Source organism: Chelonia mydas, chromosome 23, assembly GCF_015237465.2.
Source record: "Chelonia mydas isolate rCheMyd1 chromosome 23, rCheMyd1.pri.v2, whole genome shotgun sequence".
NCBI lineage: Eukaryota > Metazoa > Chordata > Testudines > Cheloniidae > Chelonia > Chelonia mydas.
The window spans coordinates 16,213,569-16,239,486 of NC_051263.2; the positions used below are offsets into that span (position 1 = coordinate 16,213,569).

The 25,918-nt window shown below is 57.0% G+C and overlaps 3 protein-coding genes across 8 annotated transcripts in view; 1 reads left to right on the forward strand and 2 right to left on the reverse strand.

The window, feature by feature from the left end:
- Positions 1-25,918, forward strand: part of LOC119564877 (immunoglobulin superfamily member 1-like) — a 967,916-nt gene that overhangs the window by 519,378 nt on the left and 422,620 nt on the right. The window lies entirely within an intron of this gene.
- LOC119564866 (immunoglobulin superfamily member 1) overlaps positions 1-25,918 on the reverse strand; it is a 999,687-nt gene that overhangs the window by 308,144 nt on the left and 665,625 nt on the right. The window contains exons 11-12 of the mRNA XM_043534608.1: positions 6,973-7,263; positions 1,401-1,685 (exon numbers count right to left, since the gene is read on the reverse strand). Of these exons, the coding sequence (XP_043390543.1) occupies positions 1,401-1,685; positions 6,973-7,263 (576 nt within the window). The remainder of the gene's footprint in view (positions 1-1,400; positions 1,686-6,972; positions 7,264-25,918) is intronic.
- Positions 1-25,918, reverse strand: part of LOC119564865 (immunoglobulin superfamily member 1) — a 798,058-nt gene that overhangs the window by 165,394 nt on the left and 606,746 nt on the right. The window lies entirely within an intron of this gene.

Sequence of the window (25,918 nt, forward strand, 5' to 3'; positions counted from 1 at the left end):
CCCTCCATGCTGCCGGTCCACGGTGGGGATGCGGAACTCGGCCCCGTCCCCAGCAGGGTCCATGTGTCGCGGCGGGTTCAGGTCTCCAGCCTTGTGCAGGAAGAACCTCACGTCCTGGCGCTGCCCCTCACACCGGATGGTGACGTTTGCCCCTGGGGTGGTGACCCCAGTGGGGCTCAGAGAGATGGAGGGTCTGGGCAAGCTGGGATCTGCGCACAGGAGATAGGCTGTGAGAAGAAGACCCGGGCACCCACCCAGCCGCAGCCTCCGTGGCAGGCCCCAGCCATGGGCAGATCCAGGGCCCCGGGCAGAGATTCTCTCCCAGATCCCAGAGTCCCCGGCCCAGAATCCCGGCCCTGCGAGCTGGGCTCCTGGACCCACAGACACCAAGCCACGGCTCCCTAGTGCTTGGGATCCTCCTATGCCCGTTTGTGGCCCCTGCCTCGTTCACTGCATCTTGCCTGCCCTGGACACACAGCGACTCACAGGCTTGTCTCCGGGCCCAGCACGACAGGGCCTGAGCCCCACACAGGAAGAGAGTCACCCTGCCAGCCCCCCGGGAGGCAGGGAGGTGTCATTATCCCCATTCTACACAAGGGGAAACTGAGGCACAGACAGATTCACTTGGTTAGTGAGCTCCCAGGGGCAGGGACCCTTTCTTCACTCTGTGTTTATGCAGCGCCTGGCACAAAGGGGCCCTGAACATGGCAGGGGCCCTACCTGCTCCCCCAACACAAGGGATCCAGAGCTATTGAGGCCAGTGTTTGCAGAGGCGCTTGGCCTGAGGTCCCCCAAGATTGAGGCCCTTTTGAAGGACACTTTTGAAAATCATGACATGCTCCCATCACACAGAGTCTGTGGCAGCGTCAGGAGCTGGGCCAGATCTCCTGGGTCCCAGCCCAGCACTGTGTCCACCAAGCCACCACTTCCCCTGCAGCCCCTGCCTCATTCAGCTCCGGCCGGGGCACTGCCTGGGGCGGGGCCTGGAGAACAGAGCGGAGGGGATCACAGGATTAAATAGCGACTCACGGCTCCTACCCACAAGGGGCAGCGTTAAAGTCACCTCCCTGCCCCAAGTCTCCAGGGGCTGCCGCTCCACGGGGGGAGGGATAGCTCAGTGGTTTGAGCAGTGGCCTGCTAAACCCAAGGTTATGAGTTCAATCCTTGAGGGGGCCATTTTGGAATCTGGGGCAAAAATTGGGGATTTGGTCCTGCTTTGAGCAGGGGGTTGGACTAGATGACCTCCTGAGGTCCCTTCCAACCCCGATAATCTATGATTCTATGACAGGCATCCCATCAGGGCTCAGGGCAGAGCCTGGCTCTGAGTGTCGCATTAGCGCCGAGCCCCTGTGAGGGTCTGGCTGGGGCTGGGAATGGGGATGCCGAGCCGGGCCCCTCACCTCTCACCACCAGCTCCACGGGGTCGCTGGGGGATGACCTGGCGGACGGCTTTGATCTACTTTGATAGGAGCAGTTGTAGCTCCCGCCGTCCTCCCGGCGCACATTGCTGATGGGAAACACAGCCTCAAACCCGCTCGGATCCACAGGTGGGAAATGGCGTCCCTCTTTATTCAGCACGAACCGCATGCCCTGGCGCTGCCCCCGACACCAGACGGACACGGCTCCCCCCAGGGAGACCACACCGCTGGGGCTCAGGGAGATGCTGGGTTTGGGGTAGCTGGGCTCTGCAGGGGGAAGCAGACAGGCCATGAGACGCAGGCCCCATCACCCAGTCCTGGGGCCCGTCCTCACCACGCAGCCTCAGTGGTGGGTCAGACCTGGCAGCCCTGGGGACGGGCTCCTGGATGCCTTTCCACAGGGGCCCAGTTTCCTCTGAGCCCTGGGCTAACAGCATGAGACTCTCCTAGCAGGAGACAGGCCAGGCCAGTCTCCAGGGTCCGTTCACTCCCTGGCTTCTCTGCTGGGAGGGCTGGGAGCCAGGTTCTCTCCCCAGCTCTGGGAAGGGAGTGGGGTGACAGCAGGAGGGCTGGGGTCCAGGACTCCTGGGTTCTGTGCACTGCCCCACCCCTGACTTGTAGGGGACTGTAAAAGTCTCTACTACACACTGAGGTTTATAACCTTCAGCTCCGCCCGTCACCCCCTAACTCATATGTCAGCTGGGAAAGACCCCCCCTGCTCTGCAGCTCCCCGGCCGGGCGTCCTCTCTGCTAGGCCCAGGGCTTTACGCAGAAAGAACTTCATGCCCGGGTACCGACCCTCACAGCAGATAGTGATGCTTCCCCCGAACGCCACCACCGTGCTGGGCCAGACGGTGGGCGTGAGAAATTCTCGCCCTGCTTTCAACAAGAGACAGGAGTTAAACAAGGGAGACACCCCACCCCTGCCTCCCTCCCGCCCCAGTTCAGTTCATCTGTCATTCAGCCTCTCTAGGAGTCTGTCCCCTACCAGGGATGGCACTGCCTGCCCATGGGGCTTGGGGACAGGGGATTCACCCATACGTAGCTCAGGACCCGGCTGCATGAGAGATCACCTGTCCCCCCGGCCCCACCTAAGGCCAGCCAGGGAGTCTGACCAGTAGGCCCCTTGCAGCTCTGCCCCATGCCTGGGGGTTGGAAATAGAGTCTGTGACTGGTGGGAGTCACACAAGACCCACCTTCCCCCAGGCCTTGGGAACAGGGGGCTGTGAGTGCAGGGTAGGAAGCGGTTGGGGGTGGATCTCGGGGCAGGGGTGGATCTGGGGGGTTCTCCCCCATGGCTGCTCTGACCGGGAACCTTTCGGTTCCCCGAGGGGATCTAGAGCCCACGGACGGGCCCTGTTAGCGTTTGTATGAGCTGAAATAAATCCAGGTGCCCCCCCTGCCGATCCTCACAGCCTGGGAGGGGCAGAACTTTGAACCAGTGAACGGTTCAAATCCTGGCTTCTTTGTCAGAGCCTGGGAGCCAGATTCGGCTCCTAGTTACTCCATGGGGTCGGGGCACAGGAGAACTGTGACGGGTCTTCACAGGGCGAGTTTGGGTTGTGTTTTGGGGAAGGTTCAGGGCTCAATTCCTCTTTTCCCCACCCCACGCATCCCCTCCCCCATCCTTCATGTTACCACCCTCCCCACAGACTGATACTCACCTCCCCACGCCACTCTGTGCCCCGCCAGCCAGCAGCCTGGAGAGAAAAGTGGTGTTAAGGGGTCACATCGCAGAGCAACTGGATCCTACACCCTGGTCTCAGATCCCCACCATGGCCACACGCCCTGGTCTCAGATCCTCCCCGCCCCCCATGGCCACACGCCCTGGCTGTCTCCGATACTCACTGAGGAGGATGACGGTGAGAGCAGACGCCATGATGGGGCAGTGGGGGGCCCCCCAGCGCTGCCACCAACACCCCAGTGTCCAGCTCCACTCAGCCTGAGGCCCGAGTGCCAGCGGAATGAGGAACTGCGCCCGGGGCTGCAGCCCCAGGAAGCCCGTGATGCGCTCGGCCCCTTTCTTCCCCATCACCTGGTTTCTCTGCAATCTCCAGCCCAAATCTACCGCGGTCAGAGCAAAGCCAGTTCCCTGCAACGCCCAGCAAACCACATCCCCTCCTGCAGCTGGGCTCCCAGCCCCACAGACACCGCGCCTCAGCTCCCTGGTTCTTGGGACCCTATATACCCTGAGATCCCCCAAGACTGGGGCCACCCCACAAGGAAGAACACTTTTGAAAACTGCCACAAACTCCCATCACACAGAGTCCAGTCTCTAGGGTCCATTCATTCCCTGGGTTCTTTGCTGGGAGGGCTGGGAGCCAACCCTCACAGCGGATGGTGACGCTTCCCCCGAGAGCCACCACCCTGCTGGGGCTCACCCAGATGGTGGGTTGGAGAAATTTTCACCCTGCTGTTGACAAGAGACAGGAATTAAACAGGGGAGACACAGCCCCCCGCTTCCCCTCCACCCCAGTTCAGTCCATCCCTCGTTCAGCCTCTCTGGGAGTCTGTCCCCTACCCGGATTGGCACTGCCTGCCCATGGGGCTCGGGGGCAGGGGGTTCACCCATACGTAGCTCAGGACCCGACTGCATGAGAGATCACCTGCCCCGCCCCACCTGAGGCCAGCCAGGGAGCCTGACCAGTTGGCCCCTTGCAGCTCTGCCCCCTGCCCCAGGGTCGGAAATAGAGTCTGTGACCGGCGGGAGTCACACAAGACCCACCTTTCCCCAGGCCTTGGGAACAGGGGGCTGTGAGTGCAGGGGAGGGAGCTCTTGGGAGTGGATCTGGGGGGTTCTCCCCACGGCTGCACTGACCGTGAACGTGTCGGTTTCCCCTGCAGGAACAGAACCAGCGTCTGTTGGGGCGGGGAAAGGGACTAAAACACTGACACAGGGATCGCCCCCCCACTCTCTGCAACCAGTGGCCAAGTGGGGGCTCCTGGAGCCAGGGGCGGCTCTACCAATTTTGCCACCCCAAGCAGTCGCTGCCGAATTGCCGCTGAGCCCGGAAGACCCACTGGGTCCCAAGGCCATAGACTCCGTCAGCCAGATGGGTGGGGAGGTGGTATTGACTTGCCTATAGAGGAAGCTACCCCGGCCTCCATACAGTTGTCTGTGACCAGCCCTTTGTGCTGGGACCAGGGGAATGAGATCCCAAGCAGTGTGTCTGGTAAAGGAGAAAGTGTGTCTGGCTCTTCTTTGTCTGTGGAGCAGAGAGAAGGGGCCTTTCAGCCTATGATGGTTGAGGGTAGTGCAGTTGTCTCAGAGTTTGTTCTGGATTCAGCTAAAGTCCAGGAAGGCAAGGGTCCTAAGTTTGTGTCTGCTCGGGAGAATGGCCCTGTAACTAGGTCCCATCCAGTTAGTGTCTATGTAAAATCCCAGAGCCCAGACAATTCTGGTGCTTGTATTTAGCCTGTTGCTAGTGTGTTGTTGGGAAAGGGTGTCGCAACTCTGTCTGATCAGGGTGAGATCCTAGCCAGGGCAGAAGGAGAGCATGAAGGTGATTTGATTGTGTTACCTACTGAGGGTGTGGAAACCTGTAGCAAGAAGGAAAAGATTCCTGAACTTGTGTGTGGCAAAGGGAAGGAGAATGCTTCTGACCTTTTATCTAGGAAGTCTGTCAGTTTGCCTGAAGGGGGATGTAAGTGAGACCCAGAAAGAGTCTGTTGTTGCTCAAGAAAGTGTTCCTCTAGAGCAAGCCCTAGGTGAAGAGGGTAAGAGCAGAATTTCTGGGAGGGGTGAATTGTTGCATAGAAAAGCCCTAGGGAAAGGAATCCTCATGGAGTCTTTGCAAGCAGTTTACTGCAACTGAAGGGTGTGAAAGTGATTTAATCAAGAAAGTTTCAGTTCCTAACAGCCAGAAATTTTCTGTTGTGAATGGATCCACTGACTTTCCTGTTGAAAGATCCAGCGTGGATAGCTTTGAGAAGGTCTCAGGTGGAGTGAAAGCTGTTAAGAAAGTTAAACAGTCCTCTAACCAAGTGGCTGTGTTTGGCCAGCTTGTTGGGGAGACAAGGTGTCACGGAGTCCCTGGCCGATGCTCTGGAACTGCTCCCCACGCAGCCAGGCAGGACTCTGGGGAAGTCTCCTCCCTCTGAGCAGCCTGTCTGCAGGACACACAGCTCACCCGGCTTCCACCTTCCTGGGTCTGACCTCGGAGCATTCAGCCTCCTCTGCCCCTCCGTGCGCTTCCCACAGCGAGTCTGCCCAGGCGGGGTCCTGGGGAAGCCAGAGGGTTCTGCACCCCAAGTTCACAGTCAGACGTGACTCTCAGCCAGCCAGTAGTACAGAGGTTTATTAGACAACAGGAACATGGTCTAACACAGAGCTTGTAGGTGCAGAGAACCGGAACCCTCAGCTGGGTTCATTTTGGGGGGCAGTGAGCCAGACAACCACGTCTGCCCTTCACTCCATGTCTCCAGCCAGCCCCAAACTGAAACTCCCTCCAGCCCCTCCTCCTCTGGGCTTTGTCCCTTTCCCGGGCCAGGAGGCCTCCTGATTCCTTTATTCTCCAACCCTTTAGCTTTAGGGGGGAGGGATAGCTCAGTGGTTTGAGCATTGGCTTGCTAAACCAAGGGTTGTGAGTTCAATCCTTGCGGGGGCCATTTGGGATCTGGGGCAAAAATTGGGGATTGGTCCTGCTTTGAGCAGGGGGTTGGACTAGATGATCTCCTGAGGTCCCTTCCAACCCTGATATTCTATGGTGAACTATGGTGGAGCTCTCACCTTGCAGGGGGAAGGGCCAGGCCCTCAGGTGCCAGGAAACAGGGTGTCGGCCATTCTCTGTGTCCAGACTCCTGCACACACCTGCCCTCTAGGGCTCTGGAATGATCATACACCCTTACCCCACCACCTAGATACTTAAGAACTGCCTAGGGGAAACTAAGGCACTCCCACACTATTCAGAGGAAATATTAAGAACAGTCCCGCTTCGTCACGAGGTGGGGCAGAAAGTAGGAAATGGGTTGCGGGACTGCAGTGGGGGGACGGAATGGGGCGGGACCGTGGGTGGAATAGGGGCAGGGACCGGGGGAAGGGGCAGAAAGGGGTGGGGCTATGGACGGGGCCGCAGGCTGAGGAGGCGGGACAGGAGAGGGACGCAGGTGGAAGGGGTGGGGAGGGATCCCCCTTGCTCTGGCCCAGGGCCCCAGGAAACCTTAATCCACCTCCACCTGTGACTCAGCATCGATCGATCGTTACTGTCAGTCCCGGGGAGGGGGGTTTGTGGCTGGGGACGGTGCCGGCTGGGCAGCCCCTGGGCCCTGAGTCCTCTGTGCGTCCCCAGTTCGGGGGCAGCCACGGGAGCATCCCCTGGGAAATGCCTCCTGCTCTGCAGCTCCCCCTGGGGGCAGGGATCCCCCCTCCCTTGGCACCAAATCTCCAGGAGCTGCTGCCCCCCCCGGCTGGGGAACCCCCCAGTGACGCTGTTCCCGCTCCCTGTCCAGGCGAGTCCTAGGGGCTCTGGGCAGAGCCTGGCTCTGAGCATCCCATCTGGGTGCCGACCTTCTGAGGGTCCGGCTGGGAGCGGGGACGTGGACCCGGGCCCCTCACCTGCTACCACCAGCTGCATGGGGTCACTGGGCTCCGAGGAGACGAAGGGCTCTGATGGGGGCCAGTAGCTGCAGCTGTAGCTCCCTCCGTGCTGCCGGCCCACGGTGGGGATGTGGAACTCGGCCCCGTTCCCAGCAGGGTCCATGTGTCGCGGCAGGTTCAGGTCTCCAGCCTTGTGCAGGAAGAACCTCACGTCCCGGCGCTGCCCCTGACACCGGATGGTGACGTCTGCCCCTGGGGCGGTGACCCCAGTGGGGCTCAGAGAGATGGAGGGTCTGGGTAAGCTGGGATCTGCACACAGGAGACAGGCTCTGAGAGCCAGACCCGGGCACCCACCCAGCCCCGGCCTCCAGCTGCAGAAGAGAAGAGCGAGGGAAGATTTGATAGCAGCCTTCAACTCCCTGAAGGGGGGCTCCAAAGAGGATGGAGTTGGGCTGTTCTCAGTGGGGGCAGATGACAAAACAAGGAGCGATGGTCTCAAGTTGCCACCGGGGAGGTCTACGTTGGCTATTAGGAAAAACAATTTTACTGGGAGGGTGGTGAGGCACTGGAATGGGTTCCCTAGGGAGGTGTTAGCTGACGGCCAAGGATGTTTGGTGAGGTGCCAGCTTTATACCCGTTGGTGCCCGTTTATACCATCCGTGACTTTAACCGCTAGGACGCACTGTCCCTTCGCGGCGGGCAGCCCAGGCTAGGCTGACGGATGCCCCAAGGTCCTAACCACCCGTGACTTTAACTGCTAGAGCTCGGAGCTCCTTCACAGCGGGCAGTCAGGATTGACTCACAGGTGCCCCAAGAGTTTGCCCCGTGGAGGCGGCACAACTCAACGCTAGGCTCTTAGTACTCTCACCTAATGGCCAGGCTTTATAGCCAAAATGGCTGAGGTTCTTTAATTGTGTTGGCTGCTTTACAGTAAACCAGAGAAACAAGTCAGGCTTATGCACAAATGGTTACCAAAATTTATTAAACTAGATTCTAATCATGTGGTTACAAAATTGCTAGTGCCTACTTATTTAAATGTAGAGATGTTACACACACAAACAAGTTACAAAACTGAAGCCACAATCCCAAAGAAAGAAAACAAAGTATAGAGCTCTATTTCAAAATATGTGTACACTAAAGATAGGAGATCAGGTGTGGGTGCTTCTTACCCTCCTTGCAACTCTCGATTCCAGCGGTGCCAAGCCAGGATCGGTCACTCAATTCCGCGGAAAGACGAATAAGGGACAAGGCTTAGGGACCCTCTTAGCTGCAGAAGCCTTGGGAGGCTGTCACTTATCTGACCAGCAGATAGAGAGTGAAAAGCACTCAAAAATCATGGTGCTGTAGGTCCCCTACTTATACCTCTGTACTCCTTTATTCTCTTTCTCCTTTCTTATGCCAAATTGGGGCTGGTCTGTCTGGGCGACGCCAGCTCTCGCAAGAGTAGTTTACACTTGCAAGGGAGAGAAACAATAAGTTTCAACTACTGGACATTTCTTTTATCAGGGTAAATATTTTCCCACCTAGGATGTTGGTGTGTGTGCATCACGCTATTTAGTAGGGGCTAAGAGCCATGTCTGTCACAGGGCCTCTGCCTGCTGTGAGCTTAATCCTTGTATATGTTCCCAGAGGCACATTGTAGCAGCACACCTGTGCTTTTCACAGCTTCAAAGGCTGTGCTGGAATATATGTTAAGTGCCCTGTTCCGGCTTCCTCCTGTGTTTCCAGCAATGCTGGTCTGAGGGCGGGGGGGCTGGCTGTCTGGCTACAGGAGGTGGTGGAATCTCCATCCTTAGAGGTTTTTAAGGCTCGGCTTGACAAAGCCCTGGCTGGGATGATTTAGTTGGGGTTGGTCGTGCTTTGAACAGGGGATTAGACTAGAACCTCCTGAGGTCTCTTCGAACCCTGATCTTTTATGATTCTTTGATTCTATGCTGCCCCCAGTGACTCCATCTCAGCTCCCCGGCCGAGTGTCCCCTCTGCGGGGTCAGGGCTCAGGGCTCAGGGCAGAGCCTGGCTCTGAGGGTCCCATTGGCACCAAACCCCTTTTAGGGTCTGGCTGGCCTTGGGCCTGGGAACGGGGATGCCGAGCCGAGCCCCTCACCTGCTACCACCAGCTGCACGGGTCACTGGGGGATGACACGGTGGACGGCTCCAATCTGCTGTGATAGGAGCAGCTGTAGCTCCCGCCGTTCTCCTGGTGCACGTTGCTGATGGGAAACACAGCCCCAAACCCATCCGAATCCTCAGGCCTGGCCTCCCTCAGCACAGCACATCCAAGTGTGACCAAGTTGGGGGATGTTCTTGTTTTCTCCTTGTTTTTCAATGGTTTGCATGCAGAGGGCATGGGACTCAGTTTCCCTGGATGTTACTGGTTTAACGAGGTGATGGGAGAGGGAGTTGGTTAATACAGGGGTCCCGCGAGGGAACTTGGGACGCTGGCCAATGGCCTGGAGAATGGAGACCCCAGCGACTGGTGACCGGGAGGCCCAGCTCAGGAGTCACAGCTGGCTTTGGCCAGTGGGAGGACAATGGGCTGAGGAGAGAGGACTCTGGTAACCGGACCAGCCGGTTCCAGCCAGAGGGGCCAGAGGACAGAAGAGGGGAGAGGAGGCCCAGGTGACCCTGTTTACCTGGAGAGAAGACAATGGACAAAGGGGGGCTTGGGGCCGGTGAGATCAGATGCCCAGCTGGAAAACAGGGGGGCTCAAGGCTGGAGAGAGGGAGCAGGCAGAGCCCACCTGGATGCAGGGGAGACTGGGATGTGCTGTGCACAGGGAGGCCAGGCCTGAGGCCCGGAGAGTTATCTGTGCTGGGTTCAGAAGCTCAATAAACCCTCCTGTGTTACGCTGGCTGAGAGTCGCTCCGGGCTAGAGATCAGGGGGGCATTATTCCCTCTGGGAGTGGAAGCCCCGGGGCTCCAGACCGAGTGGACTCCCTGCGGGGACCCACACCAGAGACAGGCGTGCTAAGGCTCAGAGAGGTGCAGTTCCAGAGGCAGAGGGGCCTAACCCCCGAGAGAGAGTGGACCCCCGAGAAGGGCTGTTGCACTGAAGGGGCTTCTCCCCAGGGACCGCACGGGGCCAAGAGTGGGCATCCCCTGGGAGTCCATGACAGGCCACAATACCCCTGCTGCACTAGGGGGTGCTATGCTGCAGGGGAAGGGGCTCAGTAGAGGGGCAGTCTCCTCTGGCGGTCACTACTGGCCCTGATACCCCAGTGCACTGCTTGGGGGCGCTGTGCTGCAGGGAGTGGGGGCAGAGGTCACTAGGGGGCTCTCCCCTGGCCGTGAGTGCCGGCCCCAGTGCTAAGTAAAGTCCTGCAGAGAGAAATCCTACAAAACCCTGTGCAACAATTACAGCCGTGGCCTTCTTCACATCCTCCCCGGTGTTCTCGGCTCCGATGGGCCTCTCAGTAGACAAGCGTCGCTAGCGGGATGGTTCCTGCTGGGCTTTCCCTTGGGTCTTCCCTCTTTGATATTGTAGCTCTGACTACACCTGACACATAAGAACGGCCACACTGGGTCAGACCAAAGGGCCATCTAGCCCAGTATCCTGTCTGCGACAGTGGCCAGTGCCAGGTGCCCCAGAGGGAATGAACAGAACAGGGAACCATCAAGTGATCCATCCTCTGTCGTCCACCCAGCAAACAGAAGCTCGGGACACCATCCCTGCCCATCCTGGCTAATAGCCATTGATGGACGTAACCTCCATGAACTTATCTAGTTCTTTTTTGAACCCTGTTATAATCTTGGCTTTCACAACATCCTGTGGCAAGGAGTTTCACAGGCTGACTGTGCGTTGGGTGAAGAAATACTTCCTCTTCTTTGTTTTAAACCTGTTGACTATTAATTTCATTGGTTCTTGTTTCATGAGAAAGAGTAAACAACACTTCTTTCTTTACTTCCTCCACACCAGTCATGATTTTATAGACCCCGACCAGATCCCCCGTCAGTTGTCTCTTTTCCAAGCTGAAAAGTTTTAATTTCTCCTCATACAGAAGCCTTTCCAGACCCCTCATCATTTTTCTTGCCCTTTTCTGAACCTTTTCCAATTCCAGTCTATCTTTTTTGAGATGGAGCGACCACATCTGCACGCAGTATTCAAGGTGTGGGCGTACCATGGATTTATAGAGAGGCGATATGATATTTTCTGTCTTATCATCTATCCCTTTCTTAATGATGCCCAACCTTCTGCTGGCTTTTTTGACTGTCGCTGCACATTGAGTGGACGTTTTCAGAGAACTCTCCACACTGACTCCCAGATCTCTCTCTTGCCTGGTAACAGCTAATTGAGGCCCCATCATTGTATATGTAGAGCTGGGATGATGCTTTCCAACGTGCATCACTTTGCATTGATCAACATTGAATTTCATCTGCCAGTTTGTTGCCCAGTCACCCACTTTCGGGAGATCCCTTTGTAGCTCTTTGCAGTCTGCCTGCGACTTAACTAACTTGAGTAGTTTTGTATCATCTGCAAATTTTGCCACCTCACCGTTTATGCATGAAGGTGTGTCATGGACTCACAGGCCCCTGCAAGCTCTCTTGGCTCTGTAGGGTCCCGGGAGGAACTCCCCTCCGTCTGACAGCCCTTCTCAGGGTCCACTCTCTCTTGAGGCTAAGCCCTGGGTTCCACCGTCTCCTGGAACTGCACCTCTCAGAGCCTCCAGCCCGCCTGGCTCTCACCGTGAGCCTCCCCCAGGGACTCTCAGCCGGCCTAAAACAGGAGGGTTTATTGAATGTCTGGACACAGCCCAGGCAGTTGTCAGGGGCTTGGGCCTGGCCAGTCTCAGCACCGTCCAGCTGGTCTGTCCCAGTCCAGGTGGGTCTGTCCCATTCCAGATGCAGCCAGACCCCTCTTTGTCCCCAGTCCAGAAGTGACTTCCTTCCAGCTGACCCCCCTATATCACCTTCCCCACAGCCCCACCTCCGCCCTTTGTCTTCCTTCTGGGACAACAGATACCTGGGGCCCTCTCTCTTCTGTCCTTTGTCCTCCCACTGGCCAGAACTGGCCGGCTCCCAACACAGGCTGGGCCACCAGGTCACCGGTTGATAAGTTCTATCATGTCCAGGCCATTGTCCGGGGTCCAGGCTGCTAGGCGAGGTCACACCTGGCTCTCTGCACCAGCAAACCCCCTCTCCCACCACCTCATTACACACGCCGCACACAGGGGAAACTGAGGCACGCACAGTACTCATGCACAACACTAAGAAAATCCCCTGCTTCGTCACAAGGCGTCATCCCGCTTTTCCTTAGCTGCACTTCCACACCCAGTGATTATTGGTCTGCCCCGTTTTCACAGGTTATTTGTAGTTCCTTTTCGTCTCACGCGCAGCTACGCATGGCAGGTACCCTGCAGTCAGGACAGACATTTTCCCATAACCTCACCTGTTGGCACATCTTATGCAGTAACCTTTGGTCTTAGCGGTTATTGCTAGGTCACGCAATCATCTTAAGCCTCTGGCCTAGTCTGGCGAAGCTAAAATCGTACAGGTCTCAGCCTGTAGGCCTTGCTATTAACCGTGCTTTAGTAATACCTAATACACACTCCTCACGCCTACTTATCTATCCTATACTGCGCTAATCCTGCAACTCCAGTCTATGGAGCATCTGTTGATTGTATAGGAAATGCACATCCATTGGCCGTACCATCACATAATACACTGAGAAACGCAGGATAAAATGAAGGCTCCACACATAATTGCGGTGTAGTGAGCAGAGCGGCCTCCCTCTGGACTTGAGAGCAAGGGACCACTATGTTTTCCCTGGTGGGTGGAGCCAAATGTGCCCCGCCCCCTTCCCGGAAGTATGGGGGTGGGCAGGAAGTATAAAGGGAGGGCCCTGCAGGGGAAGGAGGCAGATGTCTCCAGCCTGCTGCTGAATGCAGAGCTGACTCTGTGCTGTGCAGTGCCCTGCCCCCGGGGCAAACCAACCCTGGAGACGTGGTGCCAGGACTGTCGTCCGCAGTGTCCCCACAGAGACAAAGGACCCCTGGACTGTGGAACCCCCCCGCCCCCCCAGGCTGTGGTAGGAAGTAGCCCAGGGACACCAGACTTTTGTCCGGTTTTGTGGCCGGAGCACAGGCTGGTGTGTTTGGGTAGGATCCCCACTGACCCAGTTGTGACACTTCATATTCTTCATCGGGATATGCTTTTGATATGAATATGACATTACTAAGTTGTATTTTATGCAAGATGGGTCATGTAAGATATAATTGGAAAGGCTATGATTTACTGAATGTGATTATCCTGTTTGTATGCATGGATCATTTCTGTATCAGTCAATATTCTTAACTTCAATGTACCAATTACAAAAATGTTTGCACCTGAGGAACGCCCACACACAAAACGCCATGAGTCTGGCTGGTTGGTCAATGATCCGTTAGGGGGAACAATAGGATTTTGAAGATGCTAATCTCCCACCTTCCTGAGACGTTTCCTGGGATGCTCCAAACCACCTTTGACTCATTGCTGCTTTGACATGGCACGGTCATGTGATCATGTCACCTGATACTGGACTCCGTCTTGGACTGATAGTAGCTTTCCACTTGTAGGAGGTGGGGATCAAACTGGGAAACAAAGGATTCCCCCCTTATGTAAATCCTATTTAAGGCTGGGGAGTGAGATAATCAGGGTTGGTTCTTCACTGAATCCCTGCCCAAGCTGACTGCTGAAAACACCTAAAACTGATCTGGGAAAGAAAGGACTAAACCCAGGCTAGAAGGTGTCTGGCCTGTGAAAGGAATACCTGGAGCTTCAAGTTAGTCTTCAAGAAACTCTGCAACCAGCTTAAAACAACATTTAGGGTGAGAAATTACTGCTTCTAGCCAGTTTCTATCATGTATTAAACTATAGTTTGCATGTTTGTTTTATTTGCTCAGAAATCTGCCTTTGATCTGTTTGCTATCCCTTATAATCACTTAAAATCTATCCTTTGTAGTTAATAAACTTGTTTTGTTTTCTCAAAACCCAGTATGTGGAACTCATTACTGGGGGGTGGGGGGACAAAGCTGTGCATATCTTCCTCCACATTGAGGGAGGAGGCAAATTTCAATTAGCTTACGCAGTACAGTTCTCTCTGCAGCGCAAGACAATACAATTTTGGGTTTGCACCCTGAGAGGGTGTGCACCTAAGTTTAGGTCAATTCCTCAGCTGAAAGCGTTCCCATGAAGGGCTGATTTCAGTGTCTGTGTCTTTCCGCAGCTGGTGTGTCCCTACCTGTGTGTGTATGTGCTGGAGAAGGCTTGAGGGCCTGGCTCTGCAGGAAAGGGTGAGGGAGCCGAGGCTGGTGGAAGGGGTGGGCTCTGTGGTACCCCAGTACATCAGGTGGCATCCCCGGAGTGGTGCGGAGGGAGACTTTGAACGGGGGAACATGCGCACCGTGACCTGGCCGCAGGGCCGAGTCACGAAGAGGCAGCAGAAGCTGCTGCAGCAAGAGAGAGAGAGAGGTGGAGGGATGACAGGCAGCCACGGGAAGGGGCGTCGAGCCACTCCCCAGAACGGCCAGCAGGAGGCGCCAGCCGCGTGGCGCGTGGAGCAGCCCGTCACCGAACTGTTCCAAAGCCGACAGAGTTGCTGCACGTAGGGAAGAAAAACCAAACGCAGCAGGGCAGGGTGGGGGCGAACAGGCCTGGCAGCAGCTTGGCGGAGATGGATCGGGGAGTTGTGGTGGATCACGCCCTCAGCATGAGGCAGCCATGCGATGCCGTTGCAAAACCAAAAGCAAAGGCAGCTTTAGGCTGCATTAAGAGAGGGGCAGCCTGCGAGTCCCGGGCGGTGAGAGTCCCGCTCTGCTCGGCGCTGGGCAGGCCGGGAGTGCTGCGTCCAGCTCCGGTCACCGAGGGTGCCCCCCTCAGGCGGCTGTAATAGGCCTCAGCCAGGATCAGCCCCAGGACGAGCAGGACCACGGCGCTCAGTGCCAGGTGGGTGATGTTGGCCTGGGTGAAATCCGGGCACCCCGGGGGGCCTGCTGTGGGGGGAAGGGAAGAGTCACTTGGCAGCTCGGACGGGAAGATCAGCAGCTGGCGCTGCCCCAGGAGCGGAGCCGCCAACCCACCCGTCCGGCAGGTCTGGCTCTGGTGCCTCAGCTCGCTCTCCCCACCCTCACTCACTCGCTCATTTTCAGGGGGTTGGGGTGCGGGAGGGGGTGAAGGCTCCAGCAGGGGAGGCGGGCTCTGGGTGGAGCCAGGGATGAGGGGTGGGGCCGAGGGGTTGGGAGTGTGGCAGGGGGCTCTGGGCTGGGGCAGGGGGTTGGGACGCAGATGGCGGTGCGGGGTGTGGGCTCTGGGTGGGAGTTTAGGTGAGGGAGGGGGCTGAGGGCTGGGGCAGGGGATTGGGGCATAGGAGGGGGTTCGGGGTGCAGGCCTCAGGTGGCGCTTACCTCAGGCATCTCCCGGGAAGTGACCAGCCTGTCTGGGAGCTGGAGGGGCAGCCAGGGGGTTCTGCGCGCTGCCCCTGCCCACACGTGCTGCCCCCTGCAGCTCCCATTCGCTGTGGTTCCTGGCCAATGGGAGCTGCGGAGACGGCGCTTGGGGCGGGGCCAGGGCGCAGAGCTCCTGTGGCCACCCTGCGCCTCGGAGCCGGAGGGAGATGCCGGCTGCTTCCCGAGAGCCGCGCAGAGCCACAGCAGCCAGGGACCCTGCCAGCCCCGCGGTGCCGCCAACCGGACTTTTAACTGTCCCAACAGGGTCCCTTTGCAACCGGGGGTTTGGGTCAAAAACCGGACACCTGGCAACCCTAGCCCCAGGACCCGCCTGGGCACCCAGCTCGTCCCAACCCCAAAGCCAGGACTCCCAGATCCTCTCCTCTCTTGGGATCCCCCAGTCGCTTCCAGGCACCAACCTATAGGACAGGAGGTGCCGGAGGAGCTGGGGGTCTGGTGAGGAGGGAGGGGCAGGGGCTCCCCTGCCCCCTGGTGTCTGGGCTCATGCTCCAGGAGTCACTTCCCCCATCCTGCCCAACCAGCCTCAATCCCTGGGGGCGGCTCCTTGGGCAGCATGAGCCTTCCAGGGCTCATTTGATGGAGATGGAGGGTCTGGGCAGGCTGGCATGTGCGCACAGGAGACAGGCTGTGAGAACAAGACCCGGGCACCCACCCAGCCCTGGCTTCTCTGGCAGGCCCCAGCCATGGGCAGATCCAGGGCCCCCACTCCCGAAGCACAGCTCCCCCTCTCCCGCCCTGCCCCACTCCCTGACCCCCACCTCTACCCCCATCCCTTTGGACAGCTTCCAAAATGATAGCTGGACTTACACAGGGCTATGACAGCCTCCACTGCCCTGCACTACTGCCACACTTCCCACCAAGTCTTTTTTGTGTGTTAGTTGGTGTTGAATAAAAACAAACTCTCTGAAAGAGAACCAAACTTTATTTGTGTCCTACACATGGTGATTACTGCTGGGACATGCAGTTTAATCATTTGCTTTCTGTAAATCCCACTCAGGATGCATCGCAAGTGTTAGGCAAAATCAGAAAACTCAAATTAATGAGTCATGGCAGATTGCTGCAGAGAAATACACATTACTGATGCTCATTATCAAAAAAGGTTGCCTCAAAGCCTCCCTAACTTGAATTGCCCCCCCCCCCTTATGTCCCCCTAATAGCCCAGGTATCAGGCTGCTCAAAATCAGCAGCCAGGTGATCTGCCTTGGCGCTCCACCCCTGGGCAAACTTTTCACCATTCGTCTCACATAGATTATGGAGAGTGCATCAGGCAGCTATGACCATGGCAATGTTTTCCTCACTTAGGTCTAACCTGCCATAAAGGCATCACCAGCGCGCTTTTAATCTGCCAAAGATACATTCCACGGTCATTCTGCACCTGCTCAGCCCATTCTTGAAGTGCTCCTTGCTGCTGTTCAGGGTTCCCATGTAAGACTTCATGAGTCAATGGGAGTAAGGGGTACGCTGGGTCTCCCAGGATGCCTTTGGGCATTTCAACACCCTCCACTGGAATCTTCCAGCCTGGAAAGAAAGACCCCGCTTGCAGTTTTCTGTACAGGCCAGTGTTCCTGAAGATGTGTGTGTCATGCACCTTCCTGGACCACCCTGTGTTGATGTCAGTGAAACGCCCACAGTGATCAATAAGTGCTTGCAATACTATGGAGAAGTACCCCTTTCTACTGATGTTCTCTGTCGCAAGATCTTCCGGGGCCAAAATTGGAACATGTGTTCCATCTATTGCCACGCCGCAGTTAGAGAATCGCATTGTCGCAAAGCCTATCTGGATTTCACGCTCATTGCCAAGAGTCATGGCCCCCGCCTTCCTAGTTCTGCCCTGTCCCCTATCCCTTCATCCCCCTTTGTGCCCCTCGTGCCCCATGTCCTCTCCCCTGTTCTGCCCCCCATCCCCCTGACCTCCCCGTTGTAGGGAAGGGACACCTGGCTGCCCTCAGTTAACATGGCCGCCCCCTCACCCCCTGCAGCCCTCGCAGGGCAGCCATGCTGGCCCCTGGCTAAGATGGCCAACGCCTCAATCTGGGGGCAGGAACAATCCTGTCCCCCCTGTGATGGTTTGGATCACAGGAAACCCCCGTGGGACTGCCAGCTCATTTGCTGAGACTTCTTCTGCCCCTGCTTTCCCTGCCAATTTGGGACTCCACAACCCTGCCTGGTTTGAGCCAGACACGCTATCCTGTTACAAATCAAGACCCAGGTCTGAACAACATCCCACAAAAGCTGCAGGCTTAACTGAAAACAGATTAAGAAGTGTTCCTGTCTCCAACACCCAGATGCCCAGTTTCCAATGGGGTCCAAACCCCAAATAACTCCATTTTACCCTAGATAAAGCTTATACAGGGTAAACTCATAAACTGTTCGCCCTCTATAACACAGAGAGATATGCACAGCTGTTTCCTCCCGCCCTCCCCCGTCCCCGGGCTCGGTATTAATACATACTCTGGGTTAATAAGTCAAAAGTGATTTTATTAAATACAAAAAAAAAAGTAGGATTTAAGTGGTTCCAAGTAATAACAGACAGAACAAAGTGAATCACCAAGCAAAACAGAATAAAACACGCATGTTTAAACCTAATACAGTAAGAAAGTGATTACAGGTGAAATCTCACCCTCAGAGATGTTCCAATGAGATTCTCTTACAGACTAGGCTCCTTCTAGTCTGGGTTCAGCAATCACTCACACCCCTCAGTTACTGTCCTTTGTACCAGTTTCTTTCAAGTATCCTTTGGGGGTGGGGAGGCGAACTCTTCAGCCAGCTGAAGACAAAATGGAGGGGTCTCCCAGGGGCTTAAATAGACTCTCTTGTGGGTGGAGACCCCCCTCCTCTCTCCTATGCAGAATCCAGCTGCAAGATGGAGTTTTGGAGTCACATGGGCAAGTCACATGTCTATGAATGACTCAGTTTTTACCGGCAGCAGCCATTGCCCACATGCTATCTTGAATGTCTCCAGGAAGACTTCTCATGCAGATTGGAGTCTTGCAAGATCCATTGTCAGTTAAGTGTTTCTTGATCGGGCACTTAATTTGCCCATTCCTTTCTCAAGAAGCTGACCAAATGCCTTAGTAAGGCTACTTAAACTCAAACAAGTACACAGCCAATATTCATAACTTCGAATACAAAAATGACACATGCATACAAATAGGATGAATATATTCAGTAGATCATAACCTTTGCAGAGCTACGTTACATGGCATATGTAGCTGTGACGAAGTGGGACTGTTCTTCATGTTTCCTCTGAATAGTGTGGGGGTGCCTCAGTTTCCCCTAGGCAGTTCTTAAGTATCTAGGTGGTGAGGTAAGGGTGTAAGATCATTGCAGAGCCCTAGAGGGCAGGTGTGTGCAGGGGGCTGGACACAGAGAATGGCCAACACCCTGTTTCCTGGCAACTGATGGCCTGGGCCCTTCCCCCCTGCAAGGTGAGAGCTAAAGGGTTGGAGAACAAAGGAATCAGGTGAGCTCCTGGCTGGGGAAAGGGACAAAGCCCAGAGGAGGAGGGACTGGAGGGAGTTTCAGTTTGGGGCTGGCCGGGACATGGAGTGAAGGGCAGACGGGGTTGTCTGGCTCACTGCCCCCCAAAATTGGACCCAGCTGAGGGGTCCTGTTCTCTGTACCTACAAGCTCTGTTTTAGATCATGTTCCTGTAGTCTAATAAACCTCTGTTTCACTGGCTGGCTGAGAGTCACCTCTGACTGCGGAGTGGGGGTGCAGGACCCTCTGGCTTCCCCGGAGCCCCGCCTGAGCGGACTCGCTGTGGGAAGCGCACGGAGGGGCAGAGGATGCTGAATGCTCCAAGGTCAGACCCAGGAAGGGGGAAGCTGGGTGAGCTGTGTGTCCTGCAGACAGGCTGCTCACAGGAAGGCGACTGCCCCAGATTCCTGACTGGCTTCATGGGGAGCAGTTCCAGAGCATCGCCCAGGGAAACTGTGACAGTAGCATAAAACATATTCCAGTTATGTCATATATACATTCAAAAGCATATTTCCATAAAGAATTATGGGGTGTGTCATGGACTCCCAGGTCATGCCCACTCTCAGCCCCGTACGGTCCCTGGGGAAAACCCCTTCAGTGTGAAGAACCCCCCCACCACCGTCCATTGTCTTCTCTCCAGGGAAACAGGGTCGCCTGGGCCCCCTCTCCCGTCTTCTGTCCTCTGGCTGGAACCGGCTGGTCAGGTCACCAGGGTCCTCTCTTCACAGCCCATTGTCCTTCCACTGGCCGGACCAGCTGTGACTCCTGAGCTGGGCCTCCCAGTCACCAGGTGACCAGTCGCTGGGATCTCCAATCTCCAGGCCATTGGCCGGGGTCCCAAGTTCTGTCGCGGGTCCCCTGTACCAACCAACTCCCTCTCCCATCACCTCGTGAAACCAGTAACACCCAGGGAAACTGAGTCCCACCTACTCTGCATGCAAACCATTGGAAAAACCAAGGAAAAACCAAGAAACGCCCCCACTTTGTCACAGTGGGGAGCAGAGGTTGCCCCTATTGGTAGGGGGACGTCATGGGCCCCAGGGAGGGAGGTTATTGCCCTAGATCTCCTCCTAGATCATGCCTCTTCCCTGAGATCACCCCACAGCTTCCAGGCAGTGACCTGCAGGGCAGGAGTCATCGTGGGATCTGGGGGTCTACCAGTGGTGGAGGGGCAGTGGGGTTGTCTCTCCATCCCCCCATCTCAATGAGCCCCTCCCCGAGGTGTCTGGGCCCCACTCACCTGGATTCACTGCCCCCGTCCCCCCCAACAAGTCCCAGCCCCTGGGCACCACGAGTCTGTTTCCAGAGCTGGTTTGATGGTACCTGGCCCCGTGCTGCCTGGGCGGGTGGGAGCCGGCGCCGTTCCAGGCTGGGTAGGGTTGGTTCCCCCTGTGGGAATAAAACAAGCATCTGTCAGGGGCCGGGGGAGGGACTGAAACAGCGACTCAGTGATCTCCCCCTCTTCCCACCTCGATTCAGCATCGGTCATCACTGTCATTCCCGGAGGCAGGGGGGAAGGATTTTTGTGGCTGGGGACGGTGCCGGCTTGGCAGCCCCTGAGCCCCAACTCATCTATGCATCCCCAGAGTTGGGACAGCCCTGGGAAAGGCCCCCTGCTCTGAAGCTGTCCCTGGGGGCAGGGATCCCCCTCCCTCAGCCCCAAATCTCCAGCAGCTGCTGCTGCTCCCAAGTTGGGGACCCCCACCCCAGTCCTAGTGACTCCATCCCTGCTTCCCAGACAGGCATCTCCTCTGCTTTGCCCAGGGCTCATGGCAGAGCCTGGCTCTGAGCATCCCATCAATGCGGAGCTCCCCCGAGTGTCCGGCTGGGCGTCGGGTTGGGAGTGAAGATGCCAAGCCGGGCCCTTCACCTGCTACCACCAGCTCCACGGGGTCTCTGGGCTCTGACCAGACGGGCAGGTCTGCTTTGGTGCTATATCGGCAGCTGTAGCTCCCTGCGTCTCTCCGGCTCACATTGCTGATGGGAAACTCAGCCATGTCCCCAGCAGGCTCCGCGTCCTGCAGCCCGTTCGGGTTTCCATCTTGGTACAGAAGGAACCTCACCTTCTGGTGCCGACCCCGACACCGGATGGTCACGGCTCCCCCATCTGCTGGGACTCAGGGAGATGGAGGGTTTGGGGTAGTAGGTCTCTGCAGTGAGAAGGAGACAGGCCATGAGACAGACCCCGGCACAGTCTCTGCACCTGTCCTCACCGCACGGTCCCAGACACGGGGCCCCTAGGAGAAAACCCAGCCGGAGGAACCTCTCCGAGATCCCAGAGATTCCTGGGAGCTCCGACTGAAGCTGCCCGAGGACCTAAATCCACATCACCCCTCTGTACCCGTCTATCTACTTAATGGGCCCCCCCAGCCCAGTGTCCCCCCTCCCCATCCCTGCCCCATGGGATCAGACCCCTGGGCCCATCCTGCCAGTATCATCCCCCCAGCCCCCGGATCAGACCCACAGGTCCTCACAGCCGCTGTCTCATACCCAGCAGCAGTCAGAGGCTGCTGCGTCTCTGGCAGGTCCTGGGAACCTGCCGCTCTCAGGCTGGCAGCACCGGGCAGGGCCAGATTGTGTCTGGTACGACAACACCCGGCTCCTCCCCAGCGCTTCGCACCTGCAGATCTCACAGCGCTTCACAGAGGGGGGCAGGGCATCAGCCCCATTTTACAGAGGGGGAAACTGAGGCAAAGAAGAGGGCAGGGCCCTGGCCACAGTCCCCCAGAAAATCATGGCAACACTAGGAACGGCAGCCAGCTATCCTGAGTCCCGGCTGCAGCGCTCTCCGCACAAGGCCACACGGCCACCCAGGGAGTGTCAGCCGGCTCAGGGCCATAGTCCATACAGCATTGGTGGGCTAGGGGCTACAGTAGAGGACTGAGATCCAGGGTTAAATCCCCAGCTCCGGGAGGAGAGTGGGGTCTAGAGGTGGGGGTGGGGAGGCCTGGGAGCCAGAATTCCTGGGTTTGATCCCAGCACAGAGGGGGGAGTGGGGTCTAGTGGTTAGCTCGGGAGGGGGCTGGGAATCAGAGGTGCTGGGTGCTGCACAGACACAGTGAGAAAAAGCCCCCACCCTAAAGCCAAGCCCTGACTATCTAACCAGACACGAGGTACAGGAGGAATGATTGTCCCCAGGTCATACAAGGGGAAATGGAGGCACAGGCGGGTTGAGTGACCCCCAAGGTCCCCTGGGGGCAGGGATCCCCCCTCCCTCAGCCCCAAATCTCCAGTGGCTGGGAACCCCCCAGTGACTCCGTCCCCACTCCCCAGCTGAGCGTCCCCTCTGCTGGGCCCACGGCGCTGAGCATCCCATTGGCATGGAGAACCCCTGTAGCTCTGGCTGGGTGTGGGGCTGGGAGCGGGGATGCCGAGCCGGGCCCCTCACCTACTACAACAATCCGCACGATGTCACTAGGATCCGACCAGTTGGGCGGCTCCAATCCGGAGCGAGGTCGGCAACTATAGGCCCCTCTGTCTTCCAGCCTGGCACTGGGGATGGTGAATTCAACCCCGTCCCCAGCGGTATCCAGCTTCCAGATTTCGATTCCACCTTTATACAGAAATAACCTCCTGGCCTCGCACCGACACTGACAGCAGATGGTGACGGCTCCCCCCAGGGCGATCACCTCGCTGGGGCTGGCGGAGATGGAGGGTCTGGGCGCAGGGAGCTCTGCGTTCACACACAAACAGGAGTGAGATGGGGAGACACAAACCCCTCCCTGTGTGTCTGTAACCTGCCCCTAGCGCCCAGCCCCGGGACAGCGCCAGGGCTAACAGACACCTCACTGCATCCACAGGGAACCTGTGGGCTGGGTTCTGATCTCAGCCCCCTGGGGTCAACCCGGAGTCACCCCTGAGTGCACTGGGGGCAGGGCTGGGGTTAATCCAGGGGGGTTGATTTGAGGTTTGGGGGGAAGGTTCCAGGCTCAGCTAGTCTGTTCTCCCCCATCCTTAACTTTCCCCCACCCCTCATTGATACTCACGTCCAGACACCCCACTCCACCCGACCAGCCAGCAGCCTGGAAAGGAAACTCTTTGTTAGGGACCAGATTCCAGAACGACTGGAGCCTGCACCGTGGTCTCAGATCAATTCCCCCCACTCCCCACCCCCGACCCACCCATGGTGACACTCACCAAGGAAGAGGACAGTGAGATGAGAGCAGATGCCATGATGGGGCAGCGCGGGGGCTCTCAGCACTGCCACCAATGCCCCGGTGCCCAGCTCCACCCAGCCCCGAATAAGGCACTGAGCCAGGGGCTGTAGCCACAGGAAGCCGGTGATGTCTCATCTCTTCCTGTATCCATCACACCTTGTCTCTAATCTACCGGCCAAATCTAGCGTGGCCAAAGTAAGCAGAGGTACCTGCAAAACCCAGGAAATCCTGGGACCGTCAGCCTGGCCAGGTGTCATGCAGCTCGCAGCATGTCCCTATGTCTGTGGGGAGTGGGGACAGGTCACCCTCGGTGTTCCCTGCAGCCTTACCAGCACTTGGCTGGTAGCCAGGAGACCACGGGGTCTGGTCTTCAATCTTCAACTGACCACTGTGAATATTTCCGTGCATATCCTCCTTCTCATTACTTTCTGGGTTCAAACCTGGCTGATGACCCATATCGGTAAAAGTAATATGATCATGCAATTAAAGTATGATGTCATAATGCACAAGGGGGCAGAGCTAAGAGTGTTCAGGAAACCGTAACTGTGGCATTTCCTGGTGCTGGAGGGTTTGACTCTGCAGCCTTCCCGCTCAGCCTGCCAAGCTGCCCACCTGCCACACGAGCCGTGGCGCCGTGTGAGGAGCGGGCGCGATGGGGGACACCTGGGTTTGCTGCCCCTTGGGCCCTAGGTGAGCGGTGATGACGGGTTTACACTGTAACGCCTGGTTCTAAGGGGCTTTTCTCAGCATGTGAATTAAATCAACCAGGTTCAAAACAAAACTGGAGAAAGAAATTCCACCCCGGGCCCCCAGCCAGTCACCAGCCAGGAGAGACCCAGGGATCTTCTAATGCCCCTGCAGAGACCCTGTCCCCCTAGCTGGAGGAGACCCTGTCAGTGGTTATGTGGCCAGGCCCCTAGAGAGGGAAGTGACACAGGCTTTGTTTATACGCCATTGGCTGAGGGCAGCAGAAAGCTGGGGGTCAGGAAGCTTTGACTGTATCCTTGGCTCTAGTCGTTGGAGCAGGGGGCTGGGAGCCAGGATCCCGGGCGTGATGGTTGCGCCATCTCCCATCCGTTGCTCTCACACAGCGCTGGGTAATGCCGGGGGCACCGCGACTTGGGGGCAACGTTAAAGGTGCCTCAGGAGTCCAGCCAGATGGTCCCAACGGGCTTTAACTCCCGCATGCCCCCTGCTCACCAGTGTTAAGGAAAAGTTAGCACATGTGACTCCATTTTGGTTTGGGGCCCACCATTGTCTAAATGCCAGCACATCATACACCAGGAGGAGTGATCCTTAGATACTGAATCCCTGTGAAAATCCTCCTCCTTGTCTCCAGCCTGCCTTGACTTCCAGTATCTGGTTTTTGTCAGTCTCTAACTCCCTGTCTTTTGGCCTTGATGTGAGGCCTCCCATTCTAATAATACAGGTTACTGATGCATGGCTTTAGGACCATGCTGTGTAATTAATATACTGGTATAGCACGAGGAATGCACCAAGCAGGGATAGGTGGTAGATAAGACAAGGGTTTGTTTATTGGCTAAGGTTTCCGATGCACGAGGGCAACATGCTTTGCTAAAAAGTATATAACCTTTGTATAATTTGTATTCAGGGTCCCCTCCTGGCTAGCAGGGGGGCACCACGCTCGAGCGTAATAAACTTTGTTTCTTTTGGGAACTCTGCAGTTGTGGACTTTGTTTATGTGCCTCAGCCTAGATTCGAACTGTGCGTGACCTATCAGGTATAATTCGCAGCATTTGTGTGCGTGTCCTACCAGGTGTAATTCATAGCATTTGTGTGCGTGTCCTACAAGGTATAATTCGCAGCAGTTGTGTGCGTGTCCTCTCAGGTGTAATTCGTAACACCAGTCGCCTCCCCCTCGGCTGCCCCTGGTCCCCTGGAGCAGGAATGGGACAAGCAGCAGATTTGCTGGATAGCAGAGTCATCTCCCGGCCTTTTCACTCCCCAAACTTACCCCCACCCCACCCCCCGGTCTGGGAAACGGCAGCCACCTGGGCTGGGAGGGGCACTGGGGGCAGGTAGGGTGACCAGATGTCCCAATTTTATAGGGACAGTCCCGATATTTGAGGCTTTGTCTTCTATGGTCCCCACCCCCATCCCGATTTTTCACACTTGCTCTCTGGTCACCCTAGGGGCAGGGGAATATGGCGGGTGGGAGAACGTGGGGGAACATTGGGGCCGGGGGGCTGAGGGGGCAGGGCTGCAGGGCAGGGCAGCGGAGGGGAGACAATGGAAGCTGCCCCCAGTGGCTGGGGTTCGCCTGGGTTCCCCCCGGTGAGTGTTTCAGGGTGAATCTGCCCTATGACCATGGGGGGCATCGTCTCCCCTCCCTCCCCTGCCCCGCCCCAGCCAGCCAGAGGTGCCCCAGCTCAGTGGGAATTTTGGCAGGAAAACAAATCCCCCCACGACCCCATCTGCCGACTCCCCCCCTCAAAACCCCATCATATCTCAAACCACCACCCCCGCCCCGACCAGTCTCCCCTCAAACTCCCAACTTCACCACTTCCCCTGACCTCGGACCGTCTCCCCTCACAACCACGTCCACCCACCCCAACCTCATTCCGTCTCCACTCATGCCCACATTCCCCGAACCATCTCCCCTCACACCCACGTCCCCCCTCTCCGACCTCGGCCCGTCTCCCCTCACGCCCATGTCCCCCCAACCCCAACCTCGGCCTGTCTCCCTTCACACCCATGTCCCGCCCTCCCCAAACTCAGCGTGTCACTTTGCCTCAGTGAGTCACAACTGTGAATACCAAATTCAGGGCAAGCTGCTGACAAGTAGGGCAGACACACCCCGAAACGGGTGCTTATTCTTCCATAAGATATTCCAAACCAGCAACTAACGTAAACTTCTGTCTCAC